Below are 23,462 nucleotides of genomic sequence, written 5' to 3'. Positions count from 1 at the left end.
CAACCAGTTCTGAGGAAAGCTGGTGCTAACTGGGAACGGTTGCTTAGTCAAAAAAATCAAGAATTTCACAAGTGAAAAGTATGTATCCGAAAATATCCAACCAGCCCGTTACTTCTGTGGCACTTCCCTCTAGGCAAATGGGAAAGTGGAGGGTCTCATTTCACTCAGCAGTGCCCCTAGTGGCCAAAGGGCAACGTAGGTGGGATCCCCCGGGGAGTCCCATGCTTTCAGAGCCAGAAGGAATGACAATTAGGTTTGGGGGACAGCATGTTGGGAGGATTAGAGCATGGCACAGGACTTTGGATTCCTGCAGTAAAACGGAGCATAGGAGGAGGAGTGGCTGAGTGTAACCAACAAGGAAGGATTCAAAGTCTGATGCTAATAAACTCCATTTGCATGAGCCCGTGAGAATTTCCTGGTGAGGTTTGAAGTCTCCCCAGCTGGACGGCAGAGAGCAGCTGCGGTAACAGAGTAAGTGCATCGGCAAACACTCTCCTTGGGGGACCGCTAAAATTGGGGGGCAGGTGGGTGGCCACATTGAGGAAGGCATTCACGGAGATGCCACGAGAGCCTTTCAGCTCTCTTCTAGGAAAAGGAGACCAGAATTCAAAGAGAAGCAAATCCAGTCACCTGGTAAGTACAGGAGAGAGAAGAGGGGAGTAATTTGAAGCTCAAAGCTGCATGATCCTGTGAGACAGGGTAAGTGGCACCTGCCAGACTTAGAAAAACCTCATTTGGAGGTGTGGCACCTCAAGCTATGTGGCACTAGCCAGCAACTAAAAGCAACAGGGTGCAGAGGTCAGAATGGTGCAGATAGAATGTTTTATTTTTCTGGCCTAATAACAACAGTTATCAATCTGCCATGAGCTCTTGGTACTGCCAAGTCGGTGCCTCCAGCTCTTTTGAAAACATAGAAACATGTGGGGTCACCCTGCCACCTTACCACACCCACAACACCCCCAGGCAAGAGCACAAAGTACTCTGGTCAAGGCAGGGAAAGGGAGACAAAAATGGGAAAAGGTGGTTGCACAGGTTGGAGGGAACACAAGCTCTGGGAAGGAAGAGTCTCTCCACTTACAGATCATAGACACAACCTGCTTCAGTGCTTATTAACATGTAAAAATATCTCAGAGAGCTGTAAATACAGGCCCCTATGGGGTTAGTTCTGTACGTTGCCGTACAGGAGGACCTATAAATTCCTCACAATATATGACAGACACACTTGTTGGCAGATTATTATTTATTAGTCTTTGTGGTATTAACTACAGCCAGGTGACACGTTCAGGCTTTTTTTCCCGGCAGAGAAATTCAATTTTCCATGGAAATCAGAATATGAAAATATTTTTATTTGGAAATGCTGACTCACAGGGGCCTTCCTTCTGCTGTGCCTTCTTTCTCGCTCTGTATGCCAGGAATCCCGGTCACACTATATCTCCTACAGTGCACCATGGTTCTTGCTCTTGGAAATGGAAGCAATAAATCCAGGGAGTCCCCCGCTCTTGCACATGATGGGAGATGTAGTCCAGCCAAGTATCTCTGCTTGCACATGAGAACAGGGTTATGTAGCAACTGAGTATTTCTGGTGGGGAGATTTCCGTTTTTTGATGAAAATTTGAAACATTCTGTGCAAAGGAGACCTCTACCATGTCTACTTAATGGAAAACTCAGTCTTGCATCAAGATATAATTTTGGTGGAATTTTTTTGGCCAGTTCTTTTGTAATCGCTGTCAGGTCCGACATCAGGTCTTTGAAGTTAAGGGGAATGTTTCCCTCTTCCATGGGAGCAGGAGCAGGGCCTCTGTTCCAAAGAACCTGATTTAATTTCTTCCTCCATCAGCACTAAGATAATCATTTACACATTCCAGGAAATGTCCATCCCCAAAAGTGAAAAAGATCCTGAAATTAAAAGCATTGGTTGAGATTTTAAAACCCATCAAGAATGTTGAAATAATGGAACTATTGTGGCCAAAGCTTTCAATCAGTTTTTGGAAGCCCTTAGCTCCACATGTTCTATAGCTCCACAAGAAGGACAAGCTCATGGCACGGATTTGAAAGAGAATGAGAAATAAGTGATGAAGTTTCTGACTCAGCTAATTTTGGGACTGGTGTTGTTCCATAAGGCTTAATCTGGGCCAATCACTCTTTTTTGCAGCATCAGCATCATGGCAGCACCAGGAAGCATGACCAATGGGGTGCTTATGTTTATGCCCCCAAACGGCATCATCCAGCAAGGCCAGGTGGTCACAGGGGGCATTTCCCAGACTCCTCAGGTGGTGCAATGCTCGCCTCAGCAGCTCAGCATCATGAACCCTGGGAACCAACCTCTTGTGTCAGTGTACGCCGGGAGTCCAAACGAACAGGTTGCACAGCTGAAGAAAGTAGGGATGATGGAGAGATTCCTGAAAGCACAGCCCAAGGCCCTGGGGGTAAGTGTCAGCTTTGCTCAGTCCATGTGACTGGGTCATTACAATATCGAAGGGCCTATACAGGTGAGTGAATGAGTGAACACGAGCAAGCTCCAGATGCCACCTTTTTACTTCAGCCAACAGCTTTATGGGAAGGATGCCAAGAAGCCGGTACCATTAGATGACTTGTCACGTGAGGGACCTAGTGTAGCTCAGACCTCGTCTTGAGACTTCATTGCTTTGAGGGCTGGGCGACAGGTGCCCAATCAGGGAGAAATGAGGATTAATCAAGCCAAGGAGAAGCACTGGGAAAAAGGATTATAAACTGGCTGTTTCAGTAACTAAATGAATGAAATGGCCCCATGGTGGCAGGGGTCATCTCAGGGAGGTAATGTTCATTTTGGGTAGGAAGCTAGTGTAAATCAGTATAACTTCACTGAGCTAACCCATAATAGCTGAGGAGCTGGTCCAAGAAGGAGAAATTTAAACCAAGATTCCTTCTCATAGTTACTGTTGTGCAGAGCTGACACCATTCAGCCTTGAACGATGAGTGAAACGAAGCAATGTGCAACTTCCATCCATCAGTTTAAAGGGTTCTTCATTTTTTCACAGTTAAGTAAATAAATAGGGAAAAGGGATAATAATTTAACAGATTTTAAGTCCTGTATGGACCACTGGGATTTTTTTTGTTGCTTTTGTTTTTGTTTGGCCTCCTGTATATCACAGACCAGAGAATTTCCCTGAGTTAATTCCTATAACCCAATGGTAAGTTGTTCCAAAGGTCAATTAAGCATTTTTCACCTAATTTCCTGTCCAGATTTGTCTACTTTCAACTTCCAATTATTAGAGTTACTAGAGCCCTGTCTGCTAGATTGATGATCCTGTTGTAAAATGTTATTTCCTTACAGATATCAGAGAGGTAGCCTTGTTAGTCTGTATCTTCAAAAACAACAGTAAATCCTGTAGCATTTTGTAGACTAACAGACATTTTGGAGCATAAAAAGCTTTCGTGATGAAGCGGGTCTTTGCCCACGAAAGCTTATGCTCCAAAATATCTGTCAGTCTATAAGGTGCCACAGGACTTCTTGTTGTTTCTTCATAGATGTACTTAGAAATTGGGGCCATGTGAACCCTTAACCTTTGTTAGTTAAGTTCCTGAAAAGCTGCTTATTTCGACTATCTTGTACAGGTTGGGCCGCTTTGGCTGAAAAGATCCAAAATCATTGTTCGTGTGTAGGGCCATAGACTTCTCCCTTTCAGTGTTTTGTCTCTAAGCAGGGGATCTGTTCAGATTTTTACTGGCTCTGTGAAGGTGTGTGTGGTCATCTGTGGTTTCTTTGTATGCACTTGTCTGTAGGCAGGCCTGCTGATATGAGGGTGAGGGGTGGGCGCGGGGGTGGGGGCGGGGTGGAGAGGGAGGGAGCAAAAGAGACAATTGCTCTTGGGCTTGGTGATTTAAAGGGTCCCTGCGCTACAGCCACTACTATGGGCTGCCTACAGAGGTGGGGTGCATGGGTGGTGCTCCAGGCAGAGCAGGGGTTCCTTCTCAAACGGGAGTCGAAGAGTGCTTTCAAAAGGAGCGCTGCGGTCTGGAAAGCACCGAGGGCCCTCTACACTCAGCCCTGCCCTTTCCACCCACATCCACACTCCTTCCAGGAGTTTGGGGTCGCCCATCCACCCCATCATGGCCAGGGGCCTGGCATAGCTGTCAGCTCCCCGTCTGAGGGGATCCATTGCTGAAGCCGATTATGATGCCCAGGAAGCTGACACTGGTGTGGGAGGGTTCCAAAGAGAATTTAACAGACAGGGACGGAAAATCTGTAGAACCAGAACAGCGCCAAGCCCCACCCCCTGCGCACTAGCCTAAGAATCTGGGAAGGAGTTTGGCTGCAGGAGGGAGTTTGGGGCGAGGGTTCAGCTGGGACAGGGCGCTGGAGTGTGGGAGGGGGTCGGAGGCACGGGGGGACAGGGAGGAGGAGTCTGTGGTGCAGTGGGCAGGCTGTAGTGCGACTAGGTTGGAGGGACAGAGAGGAGGACTCCCCCCAGCCTTATCCCTTTGGTAGCAGTGAGCTCTGGGGAACAGCCCCCTTCCCCCTGCACAACACTCATCTGAGCCATCCTCTCCTCCCCTTTACAGTACACTCCTTCCCGTCCGGTATTTGTTAAACCGGAACTCTCAATTAACCAGCATCAGCCCCTGCTGGCTCTACCCCCAGGTTCTCATGGCTGGAGCTGCCAGCTCTCAGACCCTGGGCTGCCGGAGCTCCCCTTACACCCTCGTTGCCAGCAGAATCCCACACCCTGGCACAGCCCCACGCGCCAGCAGAGGCCAGGGCCACTGGCAGATTCCTGTGCCCCGGGCCACCAGCACAGCCCCATGCGCTGGTAGAGCCCGGGGCTGCCAGCAGATCCCCATGCCACCAGCAGATCCCTGCTTTCCTGGCTGCTGCCAGAGCCCTGTGCGCTCGTGTTGCCCCATGCCATGGCAGAGCCAGGGGCCACTGTCAGAGCCCCGTGCCCCTGGCTACCGGCACAGCCCCATGACTGTGCCCCCACAGAATTCTCCCAGCCCCGGGGCTGCTTGAGTCCCCACTAACTGGGCACCTTGGCAGCTGAAGCTGCTGGTGGGGCTCCATGGCCCAGCCAGCTCCCAGCTTCCCTGCCAGGCATACCACAGCTGCCTCTATATTAAGCGACATTTTTAATTATCTGGCACCCTCTCGGTCCCAGGGTTGCCATATATGAGTTCCCTGTATATTGAAAGAATATGGCCCTTTCCATGTTGCAGAGCATCTGTGTCACCTATCCTCTAAGCTCACACACCAGCTGAAATAGGGATTGCCCGAACTAAAAGTAGAAACTGCTAAAGATTGAGCTAAAGCCCTTTACTTGGGGCGGGGCTGAAGCACCTTGTATCTTCTGCAGATTGGCACAGAGGAGTACCAATAAAAAACACTGACTCATTAGCACGTTACACAGCATACATCTGCTCTACAGAGATCTTTCGAATTAGGCCTTGCAGAAGATCACTTTCGAAAGAGCGCGTCCACACACAAAAAAGCCGATCGAAACAGAGCATCCATGCAGCCCCTGCTATTTCGAAAGAACGGGCCAGAGATTGAAAAATCCAGTGCCATGAGGACTGCTCTTTTGCAAGAAGGGCCCTCAGGAGTGTCTGCACATGTTTTCGTTTGAAAGAAGCTTTTGAAGGAAGGGGTTCTTTCTGAAACGGGAGTGGAAGAGCGCTTTCAAAAGGAGCGCTGCATTCTTTCGATCTGCTTTCGAAAGAACATTTTTTGTGTGTAGGTGCTTTTGAAAGATCTCTCTCTCTCTCTATATATATCTATATATATTTATACATATATATTTTATATCCACATCGTATACCCCATTGTGTCTGAGTCCCCTGGGTCACAACACTGAGTCAGCATTTGTACTATTTTTCAAGAGGCCTTTCCCACGTGTACACTGTGGTTACAATATCCTGGAAACAATGTAAAAGACTTATAAACACAAACAAGCACTGTTTCTAATAGGCACTCTTTACAGGAGAAAACCCAACAGATTGCCTGTGATGGAGAAATTAATGATGCCATACGTTTCCTGTCTCCGGGGTAGAAGCTTGTTAATTACTCCTGGTTCTGCAGCATACTGTCAGCATGGAGAATAGATGTTTAACTGTACCAATGGCTAGCTCTAAAATAATCTGCTATGGCTAGGAACAGTAAAATAGATATAAATAGTAGTTAAATTTGATTGACTTTGCCTTATGAGCATTGTTTGCTCTAATTTTTTCCATCCGGGGCAGAATAAATTTTGTTATGTGCACCATGACATGTGCTGATGTTCACCCATAGAAACTCATGCTGCCTGCTATGGGTACTGGGCTAGTCAGCTGGGTGGCACATGAATCTCTCCTGGGGGGCTGCCCAAGTGCTCAGCTTACAGGGAACACAACTTACAAGACATTCTCCATGTTAGTAGTTACAGCCAAATCCCTAGCTTCAGAGTACCCAGGAACCAGGTCTTGAGCTGCATCATCCTGCACCAGTGGACAAAGTAAAAATGAAACAAGTCTCACCACCCTTACACATACTGCTCACATCCCTTCACACTCTTAAGCACGGTGTAAACACAGAGCCGCAAAAAGCAAAGCAGGAGGCAGTTTGGTGTGATACTGATGCATATTTCAGGTGCACCCATTGCTTTCTCATCACACTGTTGGTGTAAGGTATGGGTCCTTTATTGCAAAATTAATATTTTTTATTTTTTAATATTTTTAAATGTTTTAAAAGGAATCTCCGGGGGACTGGAACACTGTGTGTGTCTGTGCTACAGAAAATACAGTAAACTCTTTCGTATCTGGCATTCTATTATCCAGAACTCTCAAATATCCAGCATGTTAACCATAAGTGTATTTTAGTTTTGTTTTCCATAAGTGCAGCAGAGTGAAAGTAAAAACAAATAAATACAGCAAATGCAGTATAAGTTTACAATGTACAATAACACTGTTGGTTAGTAAAGTAGTCAGCAAACTTTTTGTTGTTGTTTCTTCATAGCTAATTGTGTTTTTCTTTAGAGTTCTGCATTGCTAGGTATAACTCCATAGTGTCTAGAATATTTGAATATCTGGCAACCTCCCAGTCCCAGGGCTGCCAGATATGAAGGACTTTACTGTACTTCACAATAGAACTGAGTTCATTTCAGCTCATTTCCACTGGTGTGAATCACTGGAATAAGAACTTCAGGATGTGACCATTGTTAGATAGAGCGCTGGAGGTGGGCAGAGCACTTTAGACAGGGAAAATAAGAGAAGAAATGTGATAATATGAGCGCTGCCGGCTTTGACTGGGGCTACAGCCCAGGGTGATGTGCTGATGAGGGCACATTTTATACATCCCATCTGACCTTACCCACAGCCAAACAGCAGGACTTTATGTAAGTAGGGAAACAGTCCAGGATTTGAGTTCCTGCTATCACTTCCTTAACCCAGAGGCCTCTCTGACCTTGAGGCTCCTCTTCCTGACTCCTGTGGGGCAGAGTGTGTGCAACCCCAACAAAGCTGGGGCCAGGATTCCTGGGGGCTCAACCCCCAACCTTGTTGTGATCACCTAGGACAGGGGCTAGAGCATCCCCACTCCAGGGTCCTCCTTCCACATTGAATGTTTCCCTAACCCACTGAGGATTGCGTATAGTTCAAAGGAAATATAATTGATTAAATAACCAAGTTTAAAAAAAGAGAATAAGAAAAACTGAAAAAGTGAATGGAAAACACACTACACTGCTCTGTGGCACAGAGACTCACAAACAGCACCACAAACAGCACTCTGGGATAGCACAGCAGCTCACAATCTGATCCCTATAGGCCCCGGCCTTCCTTCTCAGGGCCTGGCTGTGCAGATCAGACACTTGGCCCATTTCCATGTTACCGCAGACCCGCTTAGGGTTGATCTTCCATGGTTTTGTTTCACATATGCACGAAACGGCGCTTTCTGAGGTCAACGTTGTCCTCGGAACTCCTCGCGAGCGACGAGGATTAAGGAAGGTCGACGGGAGAAATGCTCCCTTCAGCCCTCTTCCATGAGGATAGCCCTAGCTGTCTACCTCTGATAAGTCAATTTTAGCTACGTATCAGGCAGTCGACTGCTGTGTCTAGTGCAGACATAGCCTTGCTCTGGGTGACAGGACGGAGTCCTCCTGTGCTGGGCCTCTACCCAGGTGCCCCCTCCCCATGGCTCTGTCTGGAGTTCACTATACCCTGCTCCAGCCTGCTCCAGCCCGTTCCTCTCTCTGCTGTGCTGCTTCCAGCTCCTGGGCTGCCTCTCTGGTCCCTTTGGCAATGTGGCTGCAGCCCTGCTCCAAGCATAGATATCTCCCTTCTGTGCTGTGTCTCTGGCTGCAGCTCTCCCGCCCCAGCACGGCTCTGCTCTCTGCATTGTGTCTTTGGCTCTCCCTGGCTGGCATGGCTCTGCTCCCAGCTCAGCTCAGGCACATGTTGTCTCCTTAGCTTAGCCCCACTCCCTCTGACCCAGGAAATGTAGCTGACACAGAAGACAAGACTGGCACCAAACTCTCCTCCCTCCCTCATTGGTTTACTCACCCTGGCAATCAGGCTGACCAGGAGGGCTGGACTCTTCCCATTGTTCCTGGTCATTGTCAGTCTCGGGATCCTGATTTCTTTAGGTTACCATATTTGAACGGTCAAAAAAGAGGACACCCCTGCAAGGGCATGTATCTGTATCAGTATTTACCAATGCAGAGTGTAGCAGTGTGTTATATAACACATATTATCTTATATTTTATCGTAAGGACCAACACACCCCCACACACCCACACACAGACAACAGAGCCCCCTCTTCTCTCCCTCACCCCACTGCTCGATACTTACCCAAGCTCTGACAGGCTGTGGCTACAGTTCCAGCCAGGATAAACCTTCAGCCCCTCTCCCATGCCTGGTGTCAACTGCCAGGAAGGGGAGGCTGCCAGGATCCTCCTCCCCTCCACAGGTGCCCTCACCTGCACCAAACCAGGGAGGGTGCACAGTGTGGTGCTGCAGGGGGCAGCCACCTCCTGCCCAGGCAGGCAGAGGGAAGGACTGAGGGAGGACCTGGTATGTTGCAGGAGCCTGGGTACCAGGAACCCATACACCTCACCACCCCTGCCTTTGTGGGGTTTGTGGTCTGAGGCTAGTTTCTGTGAGCCCCTATATTCTTTCAGCAAGAGTTCTGCACCCAGCTATACTATGTCTGCCTGGGTTCCCTTGTTTGTGTATCCTGAGAAGCATGTGGAAGATCCCGGGGGAGGATTCATGGGGGATGAGTTTGTAGAGTTCCTCTCAGAGCTGTTTGGGGAAGAACTTGAGTATATCCTTAAATTCCTGGGTAACCTGTGTAACCCTTCTATTAATGCCAGGTGCCTGCCAGAAGGGCCCGGTTCAGGTCCTAGGGGTTTTCTGTCAATGATGAAACCAACCAGCTTGAGCCCCCACCCAGTGGCCTGGGACAATCTCACCCCACTGGCTGGGTGCCTGTAAGGCAGTTCTTCCCCTCGTGCAAGCACAGAGTCTAAGACAGAAACAGCTTGTTTAATAACAATAACCTAACCTGAGTTTACACAGTGACATATGCAATATATCTAAACAAAGGGGAGATAAAACCCCTTTAACAAGGTACCATCCCAATACTTTATGGAACCAAGTCTCTTGCTGAGGGCTCTTTGCCTTTATCCCACACACATTTATAGGGTGTACCTCTCACGGTGCAGTCCAAGACCCAGAGTCCACAGATACATCACCATGGCAATGCTAGCTGCCCACTTGTCCGCAGCTTCCCACTGACTGCCACCTGCTGGCTGCTGGCTGCTCCTCACACCGGCTGTCCGCGAGTCGCACCGTCCGCTGCTCCTCCTACCGGCCATCCACTGGTTGCACCGTCTCCTGCTTCTCCTACCGCCGTCCACCCATCTGCTGTGGGTCTGGCCTGAGGCAAAACCCTGCGATTTCAGCTCTTGGTAACCTCAACTGCCACTCTGTGATTTCAGCTCTTAATAGCTACCAAAGTAGAATCTCATAAAAAATACAAGTATCAGAGTGGTAGCCGCGTTAGTCTGTAGCCCACACAAGCTTATGCTCCAAAATATCTATTAATCTATAAGGTGCCACAAGACTTTTTGTTATAAAAAACACAAACACTTGCACCCAGCTCTGCCTTTCAACAGGCAAGGAAGACTAATCAAACTAGGCTTACAACTATATGGCTAAAGCATAAGCAGGACTAAGACACTCAACTAACTGATTCAACTAGTACCACTCCCATACAGCTTTGGAACAGGGGAGCCCTGTGCCATCCATGTCTTAGATAGTTATGATGACTGCCCTGTCCCCCACAACGACTTCAAGCATGGGTGAGGTTTCACAATTCTTAGACTGGGTGTTGGCATAAATTGTGATTTTACAACAATGTGTTTACACTAAACAAAACCCCATTACATCCTTGCTACCCATCAGGGGTTGTTTGCAAGGTATCACATATGCACACCTTTGCATTCTCATGCAAATGATCTCTGGGAGACACATTCCTCCCAGCCTTCAATAGCATTGAGTTCCTGCTGGCACATTCCTCACATCGTGGTGTGGGTTCATCTTTGAGTTCTTTATAGTAGGTGGTGTTGGAGAGTTGTCCCATGGCCTCATTAATGTAGTAATCAGGGTTGAGGATTACAATGGAAACACTATGTCTTCCGGAGTGATGGTTTTGATGGCTAGATTTCAGGGACTGAATAGCGGCGGTGGAGAAATTGTGGTGGATGTGGTGACTGTTAACGATTTCAGTCAATTTTTCTTTGAGCAATTGCTGTAATCGAGTATTGTATTATTGGCTCTGTGGTACCTAGTCAGATGATCTTGTTCTGATTGTAAGTGAGGAAGTGGTAATTATGAGCAGTACAGTCAATTCCAGTGCTAGAAAAACTGTGCTGGAACTCAAGTCCTGCCAGCAGTGCTAGGTGCGGTATCCCAGGGGGCGGGGGGAAGGTGCTGGAACCCTCTTCCGGTGCGTTCCTCCAGAAACAAAGCCCTGGTCAATTCTTTGAGGGAGACACGGCAGAAGAATTCTCCTAATTCTCTATCAGATTCTGTAGTAAGGCAGTTCAGTCCCTTGGAGTATAAATAATTCAGCGTCAGTTAGAGATAGTCTTGGTAAAATGTTGTTCAGCTATTGGATAGTATTAATGTTGTAGATACAGGTTCCTTGCTTTCTCCCAGAGGCGATGTGCTGGGGGCTGTGGATTAGTCGTAGCTGGTTCCACTTCCATGACAGTTGTTTTGGATTTCTTGCATGATTTCCAAGTAACTTTCCTAGTTTTTTTTTTTCTTATAGTGTGTGGGAGGAGGTGATGATTTCCTGTTTGAGCTGGTTCCTGCTAGAACATCTGAGGTGCAATAAATGGTTCCTTAGTTTTTTTGAAGTCCATCTGCAGAGCTGTGCAACCGATTTGGAATTATATCTAGTCACCAGAGGGTTATGATGTCAAGATGTCTGGAGATATTTTGTCTTGAATTTGCTCAGGAAGTAAATGTCACTCTTGTTTGCTTCCTTTTTCTTCATTTTGTAGAGTTTCTACTTCAGCCAGCAAAATTCATTATTTTCCATTATTACGTGCAGTGTTATTGTAGTTGTCTTATTCTCCAAGTATTAAAAAGACAAATTGGATGAGATGATGGATGCATTTTGGACCAATGTCTGTTAGGGAGGGTCACAAGCTTTTGAACATACACAGAATTGATCCTCTGATTAATTTTTCTGATAATGATTCTCAGCCTTGCTGAGGGTCGATTAGGGGGATCACATTTTTAAGAGAAAACATAGTTTTCACAAAATAAAAAAAAATTATTGGGAAAATAAGAAAAAATGTGTTTTGGGTTCAGACTTCCAAGATGTCTTTAGTCCGTCAAGATGAACTGAAATGTTCCCTCTCAGATCAGCTTGACATCTAAACTGCATCCACCTAAGCTGCTACAAAGCCTCAAGGCTGTTGTAGTTCAGGCAATGGACTCATTCTTCCCAGTTGGACTGAGTCCCTGTTCCAAACTACAGTTTCCAAGATGCACAGAGGTCTTCCCTTTAATTGAAGTGCCATGCAGAGTCATGAGAGTCCTGCAATTCCACATGTGAGCTGTAATCCACCTCGGAAGTCTAGCCCATAGAAGAGAATGGGGGAACCCTAGCTACAATTCTTCTAAGGCTGACTCAGGTGTGCTCAGTCCAGTGGTAAACCAACCTAAATGGAACATTTCAAGTCAGTTTGACCGATTGGAACAAACATGTTTCAATCTTTCCAAATGGAAATTCTTCAGATTTCAGATTAAGATAAATGTATCAAGATCAGAATTTTCCACAGGGTAGAAATCCTGATTTTCTGGTCAGCTCTCTTCAGGACACAGCACATCACTACTCTGTAAGATGGCAAGGAATTGGCTCCTCTTACTGCCCCATTCTCTTCCCACAGGCCCTCCAGATCCTGATTGGGCTGATGCACATTGGCTTTGGCAGCGTCTCTGCAGTTTTCTTCGGATACTACATTCCCATCTCTGTTATTGGAGGGTACCCCTTCTGGGGAGGACTTTCTGTGAGTACAATACATGGAAGTATTTTTGAAATGATAGCATGGCCACACAGATAAATAATCATTGTCTGTCGTTAATGCTCTGCTCATCAGTGAGCTCTGCCATGATGCATATAAGATAAACAGATGGCAAAATGGACACATTGAGGAACGTAATGAATTCTCTGAACATGAGTGAAATAAGCCTCATAAAATGCTAGTGAGTTAAATATTGTAAAACGGGGAACCTGAGGCATGAAAGGACTAATAGAAGCACCAAAGATAGAGCAGTTGAATTGTGGCAGAAATGAATATAGAATCCAGATTTCCTGATTCCTTCTCATATACTTCGAACTTCCTGTGTGTATCAAACAACTATGTAGATTGTGACTGTGGTTCATAAGTACCTTGCTGCCAAAAGCAGCCCACAAAGGGAAAGAGGCAGCATATGTCCATTCTAGGAACCTACAGCAGATTTCACTCCACTGGGATATGGCAGAATATTAATCCATTTAAACAGACCCACCTCTTAGTCTGCTTCTACACTTGCTGCTGTCACTTGGGAGATCATGGGCCCATCACGTTTTCTGACCCATTTCCTGCCATTGCTCATTAGTCTGTTGTCCTGCATCATGCAGTGCCTGGGACAGGCTTCAAAAACACCTTCCCCATTTGCCACTTTAGCCACCCCCAGCAAAACCCACCCACCCACACTTGAAGGACAGTTGCCTTCCACCAGCTACCAGCCCTGAGTGCCATTTTCACAATGCCTACTGCCCCCCTGCGCCTGTTCTACATGTCGGGTGTCCTGACTTCTCGTTTTGAAAATCTGCTCAGCCTATTCACCGGAGCTGTCATGCTGGGCTGCTGTTGCAGGCCAAGCTGCTGTGGAGTCCCTGCCTCAGCCCCACTACTGGCCAATCTTGGCACACGGACATACGTGAAGTCATTTGTTGTGCATGTCTGCCTACTGGGCTGATAACAAGGCACAGGCCTTTGTAAGGCCACTGTCAGGGCACTCTAGCATAGTAGACTGGTCAAGGCTCAGGACTCTGTCCCTTTGCACTTCCCCTGGCTGAACTGGGCCTTGTTAAATTTTATCTAGACTGTATTGGGGGTGGGGAGGGAGGAGGAACATTGGCTGATCAGCAGAAGGGCAAAGGTTCCAAAGCAGGGGCTATTCAACTGTCGGACAAAATAGTAACTGCCCCACCAAAGAAAGCAGAGTGTGGAGGTGACAGCAGGTGGTTCTGTAGGATTGAACTGAGGCATGTCAGCACAGAGGGAAGGCTGAGGAGGACAGCACTGGAATAGCAGGGGCCTGGGTAGGTCAGCCTTGAGACGCACAGATCCTCAGATACCTTGGCAGTGGGAGTACTATGGAATCTTGATAGGCAGAGACATAGTCAGGAGATAGCAGAGCTGCGCTGGGCTGAAGGTGGAGTGAGGAAACTGGTGGTATATTGAGCTCTTCTCAGGACCATCCAGTCACTGGTCCTTTATTTCTGGGGAGAGGAGCAAGAACTCAGTTGTCAGAAAGGAGTAAAAACTCAAAAGGAGAAGAGAATAGGAGGAGAATCTGTGGGAAAGCGTTACGGCCTGGGTGTCACCTTAACTGAAAGGATTGACGTGAATCTGGTGGCACCATTATAAGATGGAAACTGCTCTGCAGCCCTGGAGGTAATTATTATGACTGCTCCTGCTGATCCAAGTGTCATTCTTTGACCTTGTTCCCCCTCCCACACAACCTGTCTGAAAGCCACAATCTTTCCTGTGAGTGTGAATGATGATTTTTTCTTTCCTGGGCAGTTCATCATTTCTGGATCCCTCTCAGTTGCAGCTGAGAATCATCGCAACACCTGTCTGGTGAGTTTCCAGGGACAGTTTCCTTCCCTTTCCTAACGTGGGAGATTTTATAGTTCAGCTCTGCATCACTCAGGGCACTATGTAGGAAGAATGGTTGATGGGAAAAAACACAGAGCTTGTTGATCAAGACAATGGAGAAGGAATATTGGACAGGGAAAAAGTGGGTGAGGGAATGTCATTTATTAGATCAACATCTCTTGGAACGTGTGGCAGAGAGGAAGAGAGGTGAGATAAATAAGGAGCTGGCGGAGAAATGGGGATGCATTAAACTTCTCCTTGCTGTCTGCCTCAATATTCATAGCAGCAGCTTGTGGCTCAACAACCACCTTCAATTAAGAATCCAATAAAAAGAAGTTCAATAGAAATTAGAGCTGCCAAATGCAGCTGAACTGTCAGCCAGGCTACCGGGAAGAAGAGAAAAACAAAATGTCTAGCAATCCTGAAAAAAAAAATGGAATTTGGAAAAATTAAAATAGCCAGAACTGTATTCAAAATAGTGAAGAGAAGTGAATTTCAAACCAGGCTCCTACTGAGCAAAGAAATAAGGGTATATGTACATTTAATGGGAGCTTGACCCATTCAAGGTCTATCTCCTGGAATTCGATTTTGCACATCTGGTAGAGATGTGTGAAACTGCTCTCTCTGTAGGGTGACCATCCATCCCATATTGGGCGCGATGGTCCCATATTTGTGATGCCAAAAAGGCGCCCCTACTTATTTTTTAAAAGGGGTGAATGGTCCCATATTTGGGCCATCCCTCCACGACCTTTTCTGCCAGCAGCTGCGCAGGCACAGCTGCTGGCAGGAGTCACTTACCTGAGCCTCAGGAAAGCGTGGGCAGCTGCCGCTTCCCCAGGCTCAGGGAGTGCCAGGGGCTGCCGCTTCCTGGGACTCCTGGGGATTGCTGGCAGCTGTGGCTTCCCTGGGGCTCCAGAGGAGAGCTGGTGGATGTGGCTTCCCCAGGACTCCTGAGGATCACCGGCAGCTGCCACTTTCCTGGGGCTCCCAGGGAGCACCAGCAGCTGCCGCCTCCTTCCCAGCTCCCTGGGGCTTGGAGGAGCCATGCCTCCCCCCATATCTCCCTGTCCCATATTTGGGATAGGGAGATATGGTTGTTCAATCTCTCTGGGGTCTGCAGTCAACCCCCTGTACTCCTGCTCTTGCCAGGAGTAAGGGAGGTTGATGAGAGATCAACCAAAACACCCAGCTCTTTCTCCTCCACTGTCACTTCCAACTGATAAATCTTGTTTACTGCAAAAATGCTTGTTGTTAGCCCTTAAATGCAAGGCCTTGTACTTTACAGTATTAAGTACCACCCCTTTTCGACTACTTCAGTTTGCAAAGTCATCCAGATCTTCTTGTACTGTGTTTCCGCCCCCTTCGGCATTGACAATATCTCCCAACTTTGCGTCAGCTTCAGATATTATTAGCACGCTCCCACTTTTGGTGCAAAGGTCAGTAATAAAAATGTTAAATGAGGATGATCCCGTGACTGCTCCCTGAAGAAACTTCACCAGTAGCTTCCTCCTGTCTTGTGAGTTTACCTTTCAGTATGACCAGCTGTACTCTCCCCTTTGATCTGTTTCTCATCCACTTTCAGTTCTCAGATCAAGCCCCATCTTGTCTGATTTAACTAATCATTTCTCATGTCGAACTGTATCAGATGCCTTATTCACATCCAGATAGGATAGATCTACTGTGCTTCCTTCGTCTAAAAAATAAATCTCAAAGAAAAAAAATTAGTGACTTTCTCATCACCTCTTGAATAAACCAACTGAAAGAACTGTAGAAAAGTCTACCATTCTTTCTACAATGTAGGTTACTTAGGCTTTGTCTGCACTGCAGGTGTAAAGTGCTGATGGTGACAGGGCTGCTCACAGTGTGCTGCAGGGAAACTGTCCATGCTGGGAGCTGGCAGTGCAATAGTATGACCACACTAGAGAAACTTGGAGTGGTTTTTGAAATGGGTGCTGTCTGTGCAGCTTTCCCAGAGAGCACCACTTCCTCTCCTGCATCTGAGGCTTGTGGAAGGCAGGGGTGGGCTCAGAGGCATCCTCGGTCCTGTCCTAATGCCCCGTGAAGTATCACTTCTGGTCCCAGGAACCCCTGTGTTTTTGTCTACACTTAGTGCCCTCCTCCAATGGTTTTTGTGCCGAGTGTTCTGCCTCTTAGGTGTGCAGGAAAAGATCTCACCACTATATTTCTTAAGCTACAGAGCACAATGAAGAGTCAGATGCTGATCTTGTCATGAGCAGTAGCTGCAACATAAGATGTCTTGTGGCATTCATGGATGTTCTGACCATAGTGGAAAGCCACTTTTAGGCTGGAAAACAAGCATTGAGTGGTGGGATCACATCATCATGCAAGATTTGGAGGCTGAGCAGTGGCTGCAGAAATTTTGGATGAGGAAAGTCACTTTCATGGGTTTGTGTGATCAGCTCACCCTTACTCTACAATACAAGGACACAAAAATTACTATGGAAGTTGGATATTCCAGAGAGCCACCAATCAATTTGGACTGGGAAAGTATTGGACTTATGTCAATGAAATCATGCAGGGCTATCAGTCTCATCCTGACTGTGACTTTCATAGAATCATAGAACAATAGAGCTGGAAGAGACCTAAAAAAGCCATCAAGTTCAGCCCTCTGCCCTAAGCAGGACCAAACCCATCAGATCAGCCCACTCAGGGCTTTGTCGGGGTGAGACTTGAATACCTCCAGGGACAGAGACTCCACTACTTCCCTGGGCAGACCATTCCAATTCTTCACCACCCTCCCAGTGAAAAAGTTTTGCCTAATGTTCAACCTGGACCTTCCCAACAGCAACTTGAAACCATTGTTCTGTGTTCTGCCATCTGTGACCACTGTGAACAGCATCTCTCCAGCCTCTTTGCAACCTCCCTTCAGTAAGTTGAAGGCTGTTATCAAGTCCCCCCTCAGTGTTCTCTTCTGCAGACTAAACAGTCCCAATGCCCTTAACCTTTGTCGCAATGTTCATGAAATTGTGGAATGTCTTTGCATATCAGGGCTTACCTAACTTTGGAGGGGTGATAGATAGCACACATATTCCAATTTGAACTACTGACTAGCTCCCAGCCTCTGAGAACATTAATCAGAAGGAATATTTCTCCATGGCTCTCCAGGCACTTGTGGATCACTGTGAGCATTCCACAGACATTAACACAGGCCAGTTCAGAAAGGTGCGTGATGCTCACATCTTTCAGAACACTGGCTTGTTCAGAACAAAAAGCAGTCAAGTAGCACTTTAAAGACTAGCAAAATAGTTTATTGGGTGAGCTTTCGTGGGACAGACCCACTTCTTCAGACCACAGCCAGACCAGAACGGACTCAATATTTAAGGCACAGAGAACCAAAAACAGTAAGCAAGGAGGACAAATTAGAAAAAGATAATCAAGGTGAGCAAATCAGAGAGTGGAGGGGTGGGGGGCAGGTCAAGAGTTAGATTAAGCCAAGTATGCAGACGAGCCCCTATAGTGACTCAGAAAGTTCCCGTCCCGGTTTAAACCATGTGTTAATGTGCCGAATTTGAATATAAAAGCTAGCTCGGCTGCTTCCCTTTCCAGAACGGTGCAATAATTCTTTTTCAGTAACATACATACCTTTAGGTCATTAATAGAATGCCCCATTCCATTAAAACGTTGACTAACTGGTTTGTGGATCTGGAGTGTTTTGATGTCTGTTTTGTGCCCATTAACCCTTTGTCTAAGGGAGTTAGAAGTCTGTCCAATATACAAAGCATCTGGGCATTGTTGGCACATGATGGCATATATGATGTTAGTAGAGGAGCACGAGAAAGTGCCCGTGATTCTGTGAGTAACCTGGTTAGGTCCAGTGATGGTATTTCCAGAGAAGATATGTGGACAGAGCTGGCAGCGGGCTTCGTTGCAGGGAAAGGTTCCAGGACTGGTATTCCTGGGGTATAGACTGTGGCAGTTAGTGAGGATCCTCATAAGTTTGGGAGGTTGTCTGTAGGAGAGAACAGGCATGTCACCCAGGGCCTTCTGGAGTGTAGCATCCTGATTAAGGGTTGGTTGTAGGTCTTTAATAATTCGTTGTAGTGGTCTGAGTTGGGGGCTGTAGGTGATGACCAGTGGTGTTCTGTTCTTGGCTTTTTTGGGCTGATCTTGGAGTAGCTGGTCTCTGGGTATTCATCTGACCCTGTCGATTTGTTTTTTTACTTCTCCTGGTGGGTAATTCAGGTTTATGAATATTTGGTAAAGATCTTGTAGTTTTTGGTCTCTGTCAGTTGGATCAGAGCAAATGCGATTGTATCTAAGAGCTTGACTGTAAACAATGGATCTAGTCACGTGTGCAGGATGGACGCTAGAAGGGTGTAGATATGTATAGCGATCAGTAGGTTTTCGGTACAGTGTGGTACTTATCAGGCCATCCTTGCCTAGTACTGTAGTGTCCAGGAAATGCATCTGTTGCATGTTGTAATTGAGGCATAAGTTGATGGTGGGGTGTAGATTGTTAAAGTCTCTGTGGAATTCTTCTAGAGTCAGGAAACTGCAAGCATGGACTTTCTTCTAGGATCAGAAGATCACTGTAGGGAGGAGAAGTCAAAAAAGGGATTCTGATCCTGGGAGACTCTGCTTCTCTCTTAATATCATGGCTCATGAAGTTATACAGTGCAGCCTTCACATGAGAAGCTGGACCTGATCATTGATAATATTCCTATGCTTATAAAGCTTCATGCTGTACCATACATAATATTTGTGAAGGATGAAAGGGTCACTCAGAACTAGACCTCTGAGGCTCAGCACCTGGAGGCTGAGTTTGAGCAGCCTGAGACCTGGGTTATTAGAGGGGCACTGCATGAAGCTGCAAGGATCAGGAATGGCTTGAGGCAGCAATTTGATGCTGAAAGCCAGTAGTATTTGTTGCCATGCATAGAAATGGTGCCAGTGGGTGACTGTGATTGGTACATATGATGCACTGACTGGAAAAGTGCCTGTTGCTTTTCTGGGGTGTGCTTTCATGTAATGGACTAAAGATTGCTTTCAAACCCCCAAAATTAATTTTCATCAGTAAAACTTTTGTCACTGGGGGAAGGCGCAGTGGTTTTTTCTGACCCCCAAATGACAATAGTGTTACCAATGAAAGTCCAGTGCAGACAGAGCCTGGAGCTTGCAGTTTGGGAGTGGGAGATGGACAATGTCCTCTCATGCCCTCTACCTCAAACTCTGACTATGGGGCTGAAGCATTCCAAAACACGTAAGTGGGCTGGTTCTTATTTAAGCAAACCTGTTCTTTGCCTGACCTTCTGCACATCTCTTTCAGGTGAAAGGAAGCCTGGGAATGAATATCACCAGTGCCATCTTCTCAGCCATTGGGATCATTCTTTTGCTAACAGAGCTGATTATCAATGTGCTACATTACAGCCATGAGTATGAGTCACATATGTCGTTGGTAAGTGGCCAGACTCAGCCATAGAACCATCGAACTGTAAGGCTAGAGGGATCTCAAGAAGTTGTCCAGCCTATTCCCCTGCACTGAGGCTGGGTGGAGTCTCCCTGGACCATTCCTAAGAGGTGTGTGTAAGATACCACACCATTGGTTGGGACAACCAATGTAGTCAGATGGCTGAGTGTGTTTTCGGTTGAAGTGCTGTCCCAGCTCTGTGCAGGTAGCAGAGGCAACGAACTTCAATTAAACTGCCCAATAAATCCATAGACAGTTTTCAGCAAGGGCACTTGGCCAGGTTTATTGTCAATGGAGCATGGTAATAGCACCTGGCCACTTCTATGACAACACTAACCCATGTATGTTTGTGACAATGGAAGCAGCTCAGTCATTGGCAGGATGTTCCATTACTCTCCAGGCTGGCGAAAGCCACTATCTCTTGTATACAGCTTTGTACACTAGTATAAACAAGCTACATTTTCACCCCTGATGTACCACAGTGACACCCTGTAATGTATTAGCATGACACCCATGGTTTAGTCAGATCATTTCTATTTATCATGCTATCATTCTGACCTTGTCTTTTGGACAAGTCACTGCAGGGGAGCTGACAGCCTCACCAGGCCCCTAAGCAAGACCGGAGGGTGGGTGCTTTGGGGTCCCAGAAAGGATGAGGTGTATGGCAGAATGGGCTGGGCTGGGGCAGCCAGTCTTCAGCACTGCCTGGGCTGCAGCACACCCCTACTCCAGCCCTCAATGCTACCTGGAGTGCGGTGCTCTGGCAGTGATTTAAAGAGCATGGGGCTCTGGCCACTGCCGCTGCCATAGTAGCCCTGGCTCCTTTGACTCACCAGGCTCCAGGACAATTGTCCCTTTGATCCCCACCACCAGGCCTGGGTCAGTGAGTTCCTGTGTTCTGTGGGGAACAGGCTGGTAGCAGGGTATTCTGATACCACCTTTCTGGAATGAGCTTGTGTAAGTGCTCTGTATTTAGCCCCTCTTAGAAACAGGTGTTTCTGCCATGTCAGCCATATGCATGCAAATTTTGTGAGAAGCGCCTGCCTCTTGCTAACAACCCAACTTTAGTTCATACCAGCAAAATTTTAGCCACTTTACCTCCGATGTCATACCAGGCCCCTAATACATGGGCTTATGTTTCAGGCCCTCTTCCTGCTGCAGCCAGGTGCTATGAATTGTCCCAAGCCTTTGATCCCATTGCAGAAACTATCCATGTGTTCAGCTCCAGACGTTCTGATTTGGTTCTGCTCGATAAAACCGGTGTCAAAATTCCTTCCAGTGACAAAAAAGCAGGTGGGAGTTTTGACTCTGGCCTACGCAGCACCTAGCACAACAGCAGCCTAGTTCACAAATGGGGTTTCCAGTTGCTATCAAAATAGAAATTAATAACAATCCCTGTCGATTTCTTCAGAATTGGACCCAAATGTCTGATTTACGTGCTTTTATCCCCACTTTTCACAGCTGGGGACACTGAGGCAGAAAGCAGTGAAAGCATGTGCCCAAAGTAAAAAGCATGCCAGTGGCAGAGCTTGGAAATGAACCCAGTTCTTCTGAGTTGTAGTCCCATAGGCCACCCTGCCTCCCTAGGCTCAGGCTGAAGGAGCCTCTATCTTGAGAATTGCTACATCTCAGGGAAGCAGGTCCCTGTAGACACAGAAGAAAAAGAGTCCTGTGATGTCCCCACAATGGTGTGGCTCAATGCCTCACAATTACACCGGTACTAAATAATGTGAGGAAGATAATTCTGTGTGACGACAGAGGGAGAAGGACCAGGCCTGGATTTCTGCATCCTCCAAATCGGAGTCTCCAGTGAGTCACCTCCTAGTAATTCTGAGCAGTCATGAGTAATTAGCATCCATTGGTTTTGTGCTCTCCAGGGCGCTGCAAAGGGGACCGCAGTCATGCTGCTCTTGTTGACCACGCTGGAATTCTGCATCGCTGTCTCAACCTCACATTTTGCGTCGCAAGGCCTCTGCTACTCCCCGAACACTGTGAGTCTTTCTGCTCTCAAGCAGGACTTCAGTCCAAGCATGCAGTCAGATGCAGGGTAGCTGTTTGCCTGCAAGAAATTTCCTCTGTGATGGGAAGAACATCCCTGGTGAACTGCCTCAGTAGCCATCAGGGATGGTGAGAGGGAGGCAGTGATGTGGGAAAGCAAAAGCCCCTCATTTTGGCTAATTGAATATTTGGTGAAGTTGTTTTTAATGGGAAATTGGGGCTTTAAATCTATGCGGATTTTAGCAGAAAGCCCCAGCTTTTGTTGCTATTTTGCCAAAACATGGAACACGTAAAAACAAACTATTTAGACTCTGCATGGCACAATGACACCTGATTGCAGCTATAGTACAGCTGCTGCATGCTCCCAATTTCCTCTGTAGGACGTGTTTGCTATCTGGACAATCGCTCCATTGTTCCATGGCTGGGGACACTGACGCCTCCCCCCCACCCATACCAACGAGGGAAAAGTGGCAAATCATAGGAAGTATGAGGCTCCCAAAATACAACTTCCAGGAGGCACCATGATTCCATGTTGGATCAAAACATTTCAGCAGTTGATACATTTTTGTTGGCATTCTAGGTGGAGGAGATAGCTCTGTTTTGCAACCCTTTTTGTCCTCGATTTCTGAGCAAGCTGTTGACATCCCAATCCTTAGGCATGGAATTCCCACCAGGCACAGACAGTCCTTACTCCCTCGGGGGATGAAATGTTTTGAGGGCATGCCCAGAGTCTCTTGTACCCCACCCATACCTGACCAGGGGTCAGTATCTTCCAGATCATCACCAGCTGCTGTGTTGTACACCAGCTGCCTGGTCTAGCATAGAACCAGCCATGAAATCATGATGCTGTAAACTGCTAGTAACAAGGTGGCTGCCCCAATCTGGCCCTACAAGGGTTAAAACCAAGCAAGGGAAGCTGAGCCGTAGGCACCCACAGGTGCAGCTGCAGTTAATTAAAGCACACCAGACCAGGGAAGAAGAATCTGCTGAAAGGAGCTTGAGGGGAAAGGCTGGCTGCCTAGAGGGCAGGACAAGTAGCCCTAGGAAGGGTCCTGTTATGTCTGGCCCTGGGAGGAGAGAGCTTGGGGCAGGAGCAAAAGGTCCTGGGGCTGTGGGGAGGCAGCCCAGGGAAGCAGGTGCTCTTAGAGTTGGAGAGGGGCAGTGAGGTGCTGTTGCTAAAGGGAACCTGGGTTGGTACCTCAGATAGTAGATTGCCCCTAAGTCCCCTTTCTCTCTCCCCTACACTTGCCAGTGATGAAGGCAGCCAGGACAGACTGGACTGAGGACTGCAGTGGGCCCCTGAGGCGAGTGACAAGACAGCAGCGTGCTGCTCTGTTGGGAAAGGGAAGAGACAATAGCACTGGGGTTCATAGAGCAGTGCCTCATGGTGGATGCTGTGGATAAGGACTGACATGGGACCAGACAGGGAGTGGAATAGAAGTGACAGCAGTAAGACCCAACTAGTAGAGGGCACCCTGCAGAGAAGAGGGGGCTCACCAGAGCTAATTCCAAGAGCAAACAGCAGGAGGTGCTGTGGAGGTGGGTTGAATCCCATCACTGCTGTTAAAACTGCAAATCCCTCTCCTGAAACTGCCAATGTGGATGTTCCCTCCAGGGATAATGTTTCTTGCCAGAGAGCATAATAA

At 47.3% G+C, this 23,462-nt stretch overlaps 1 protein-coding gene across 1 annotated transcript in view; it reads left to right on the top strand.

The window, feature by feature from the left end:
• Positions 1–454: 454 nt before the first annotated feature.
• LOC142014022 (membrane-spanning 4-domains subfamily A member 8-like) overlaps positions 455–23,462 on the top strand; it is a 29,304-nt gene continuing 6,296 nt past the window's right edge. Inside the window, exons 1-6 of the mRNA XM_074996019.1 lie at positions 455–471; positions 2,153–2,426; positions 12,411–12,530; positions 14,316–14,372; positions 19,678–19,806; positions 21,696–21,809. Coding sequence (XP_074852120.1) covers positions 2,163–2,426; positions 12,411–12,530; positions 14,316–14,372; positions 19,678–19,806; positions 21,696–21,809 — 684 coding nt within the window. The 5' untranslated portion in view covers positions 455–471; positions 2,153–2,162. The remainder of the gene's footprint in view (positions 472–2,152; positions 2,427–12,410; positions 12,531–14,315; positions 14,373–19,677; positions 19,807–21,695; positions 21,810–23,462) is intronic.

Source organism: Carettochelys insculpta, chromosome 6 (genome assembly GCF_033958435.1).
Source record: "Carettochelys insculpta isolate YL-2023 chromosome 6, ASM3395843v1, whole genome shotgun sequence".
Lineage (NCBI taxonomy): Eukaryota > Metazoa > Chordata > Testudines > Carettochelyidae > Carettochelys > Carettochelys insculpta.
Note: the sequence above shows the minus strand (reverse complement) of the source record. Positions and strands in the feature narration are given on the sequence as shown.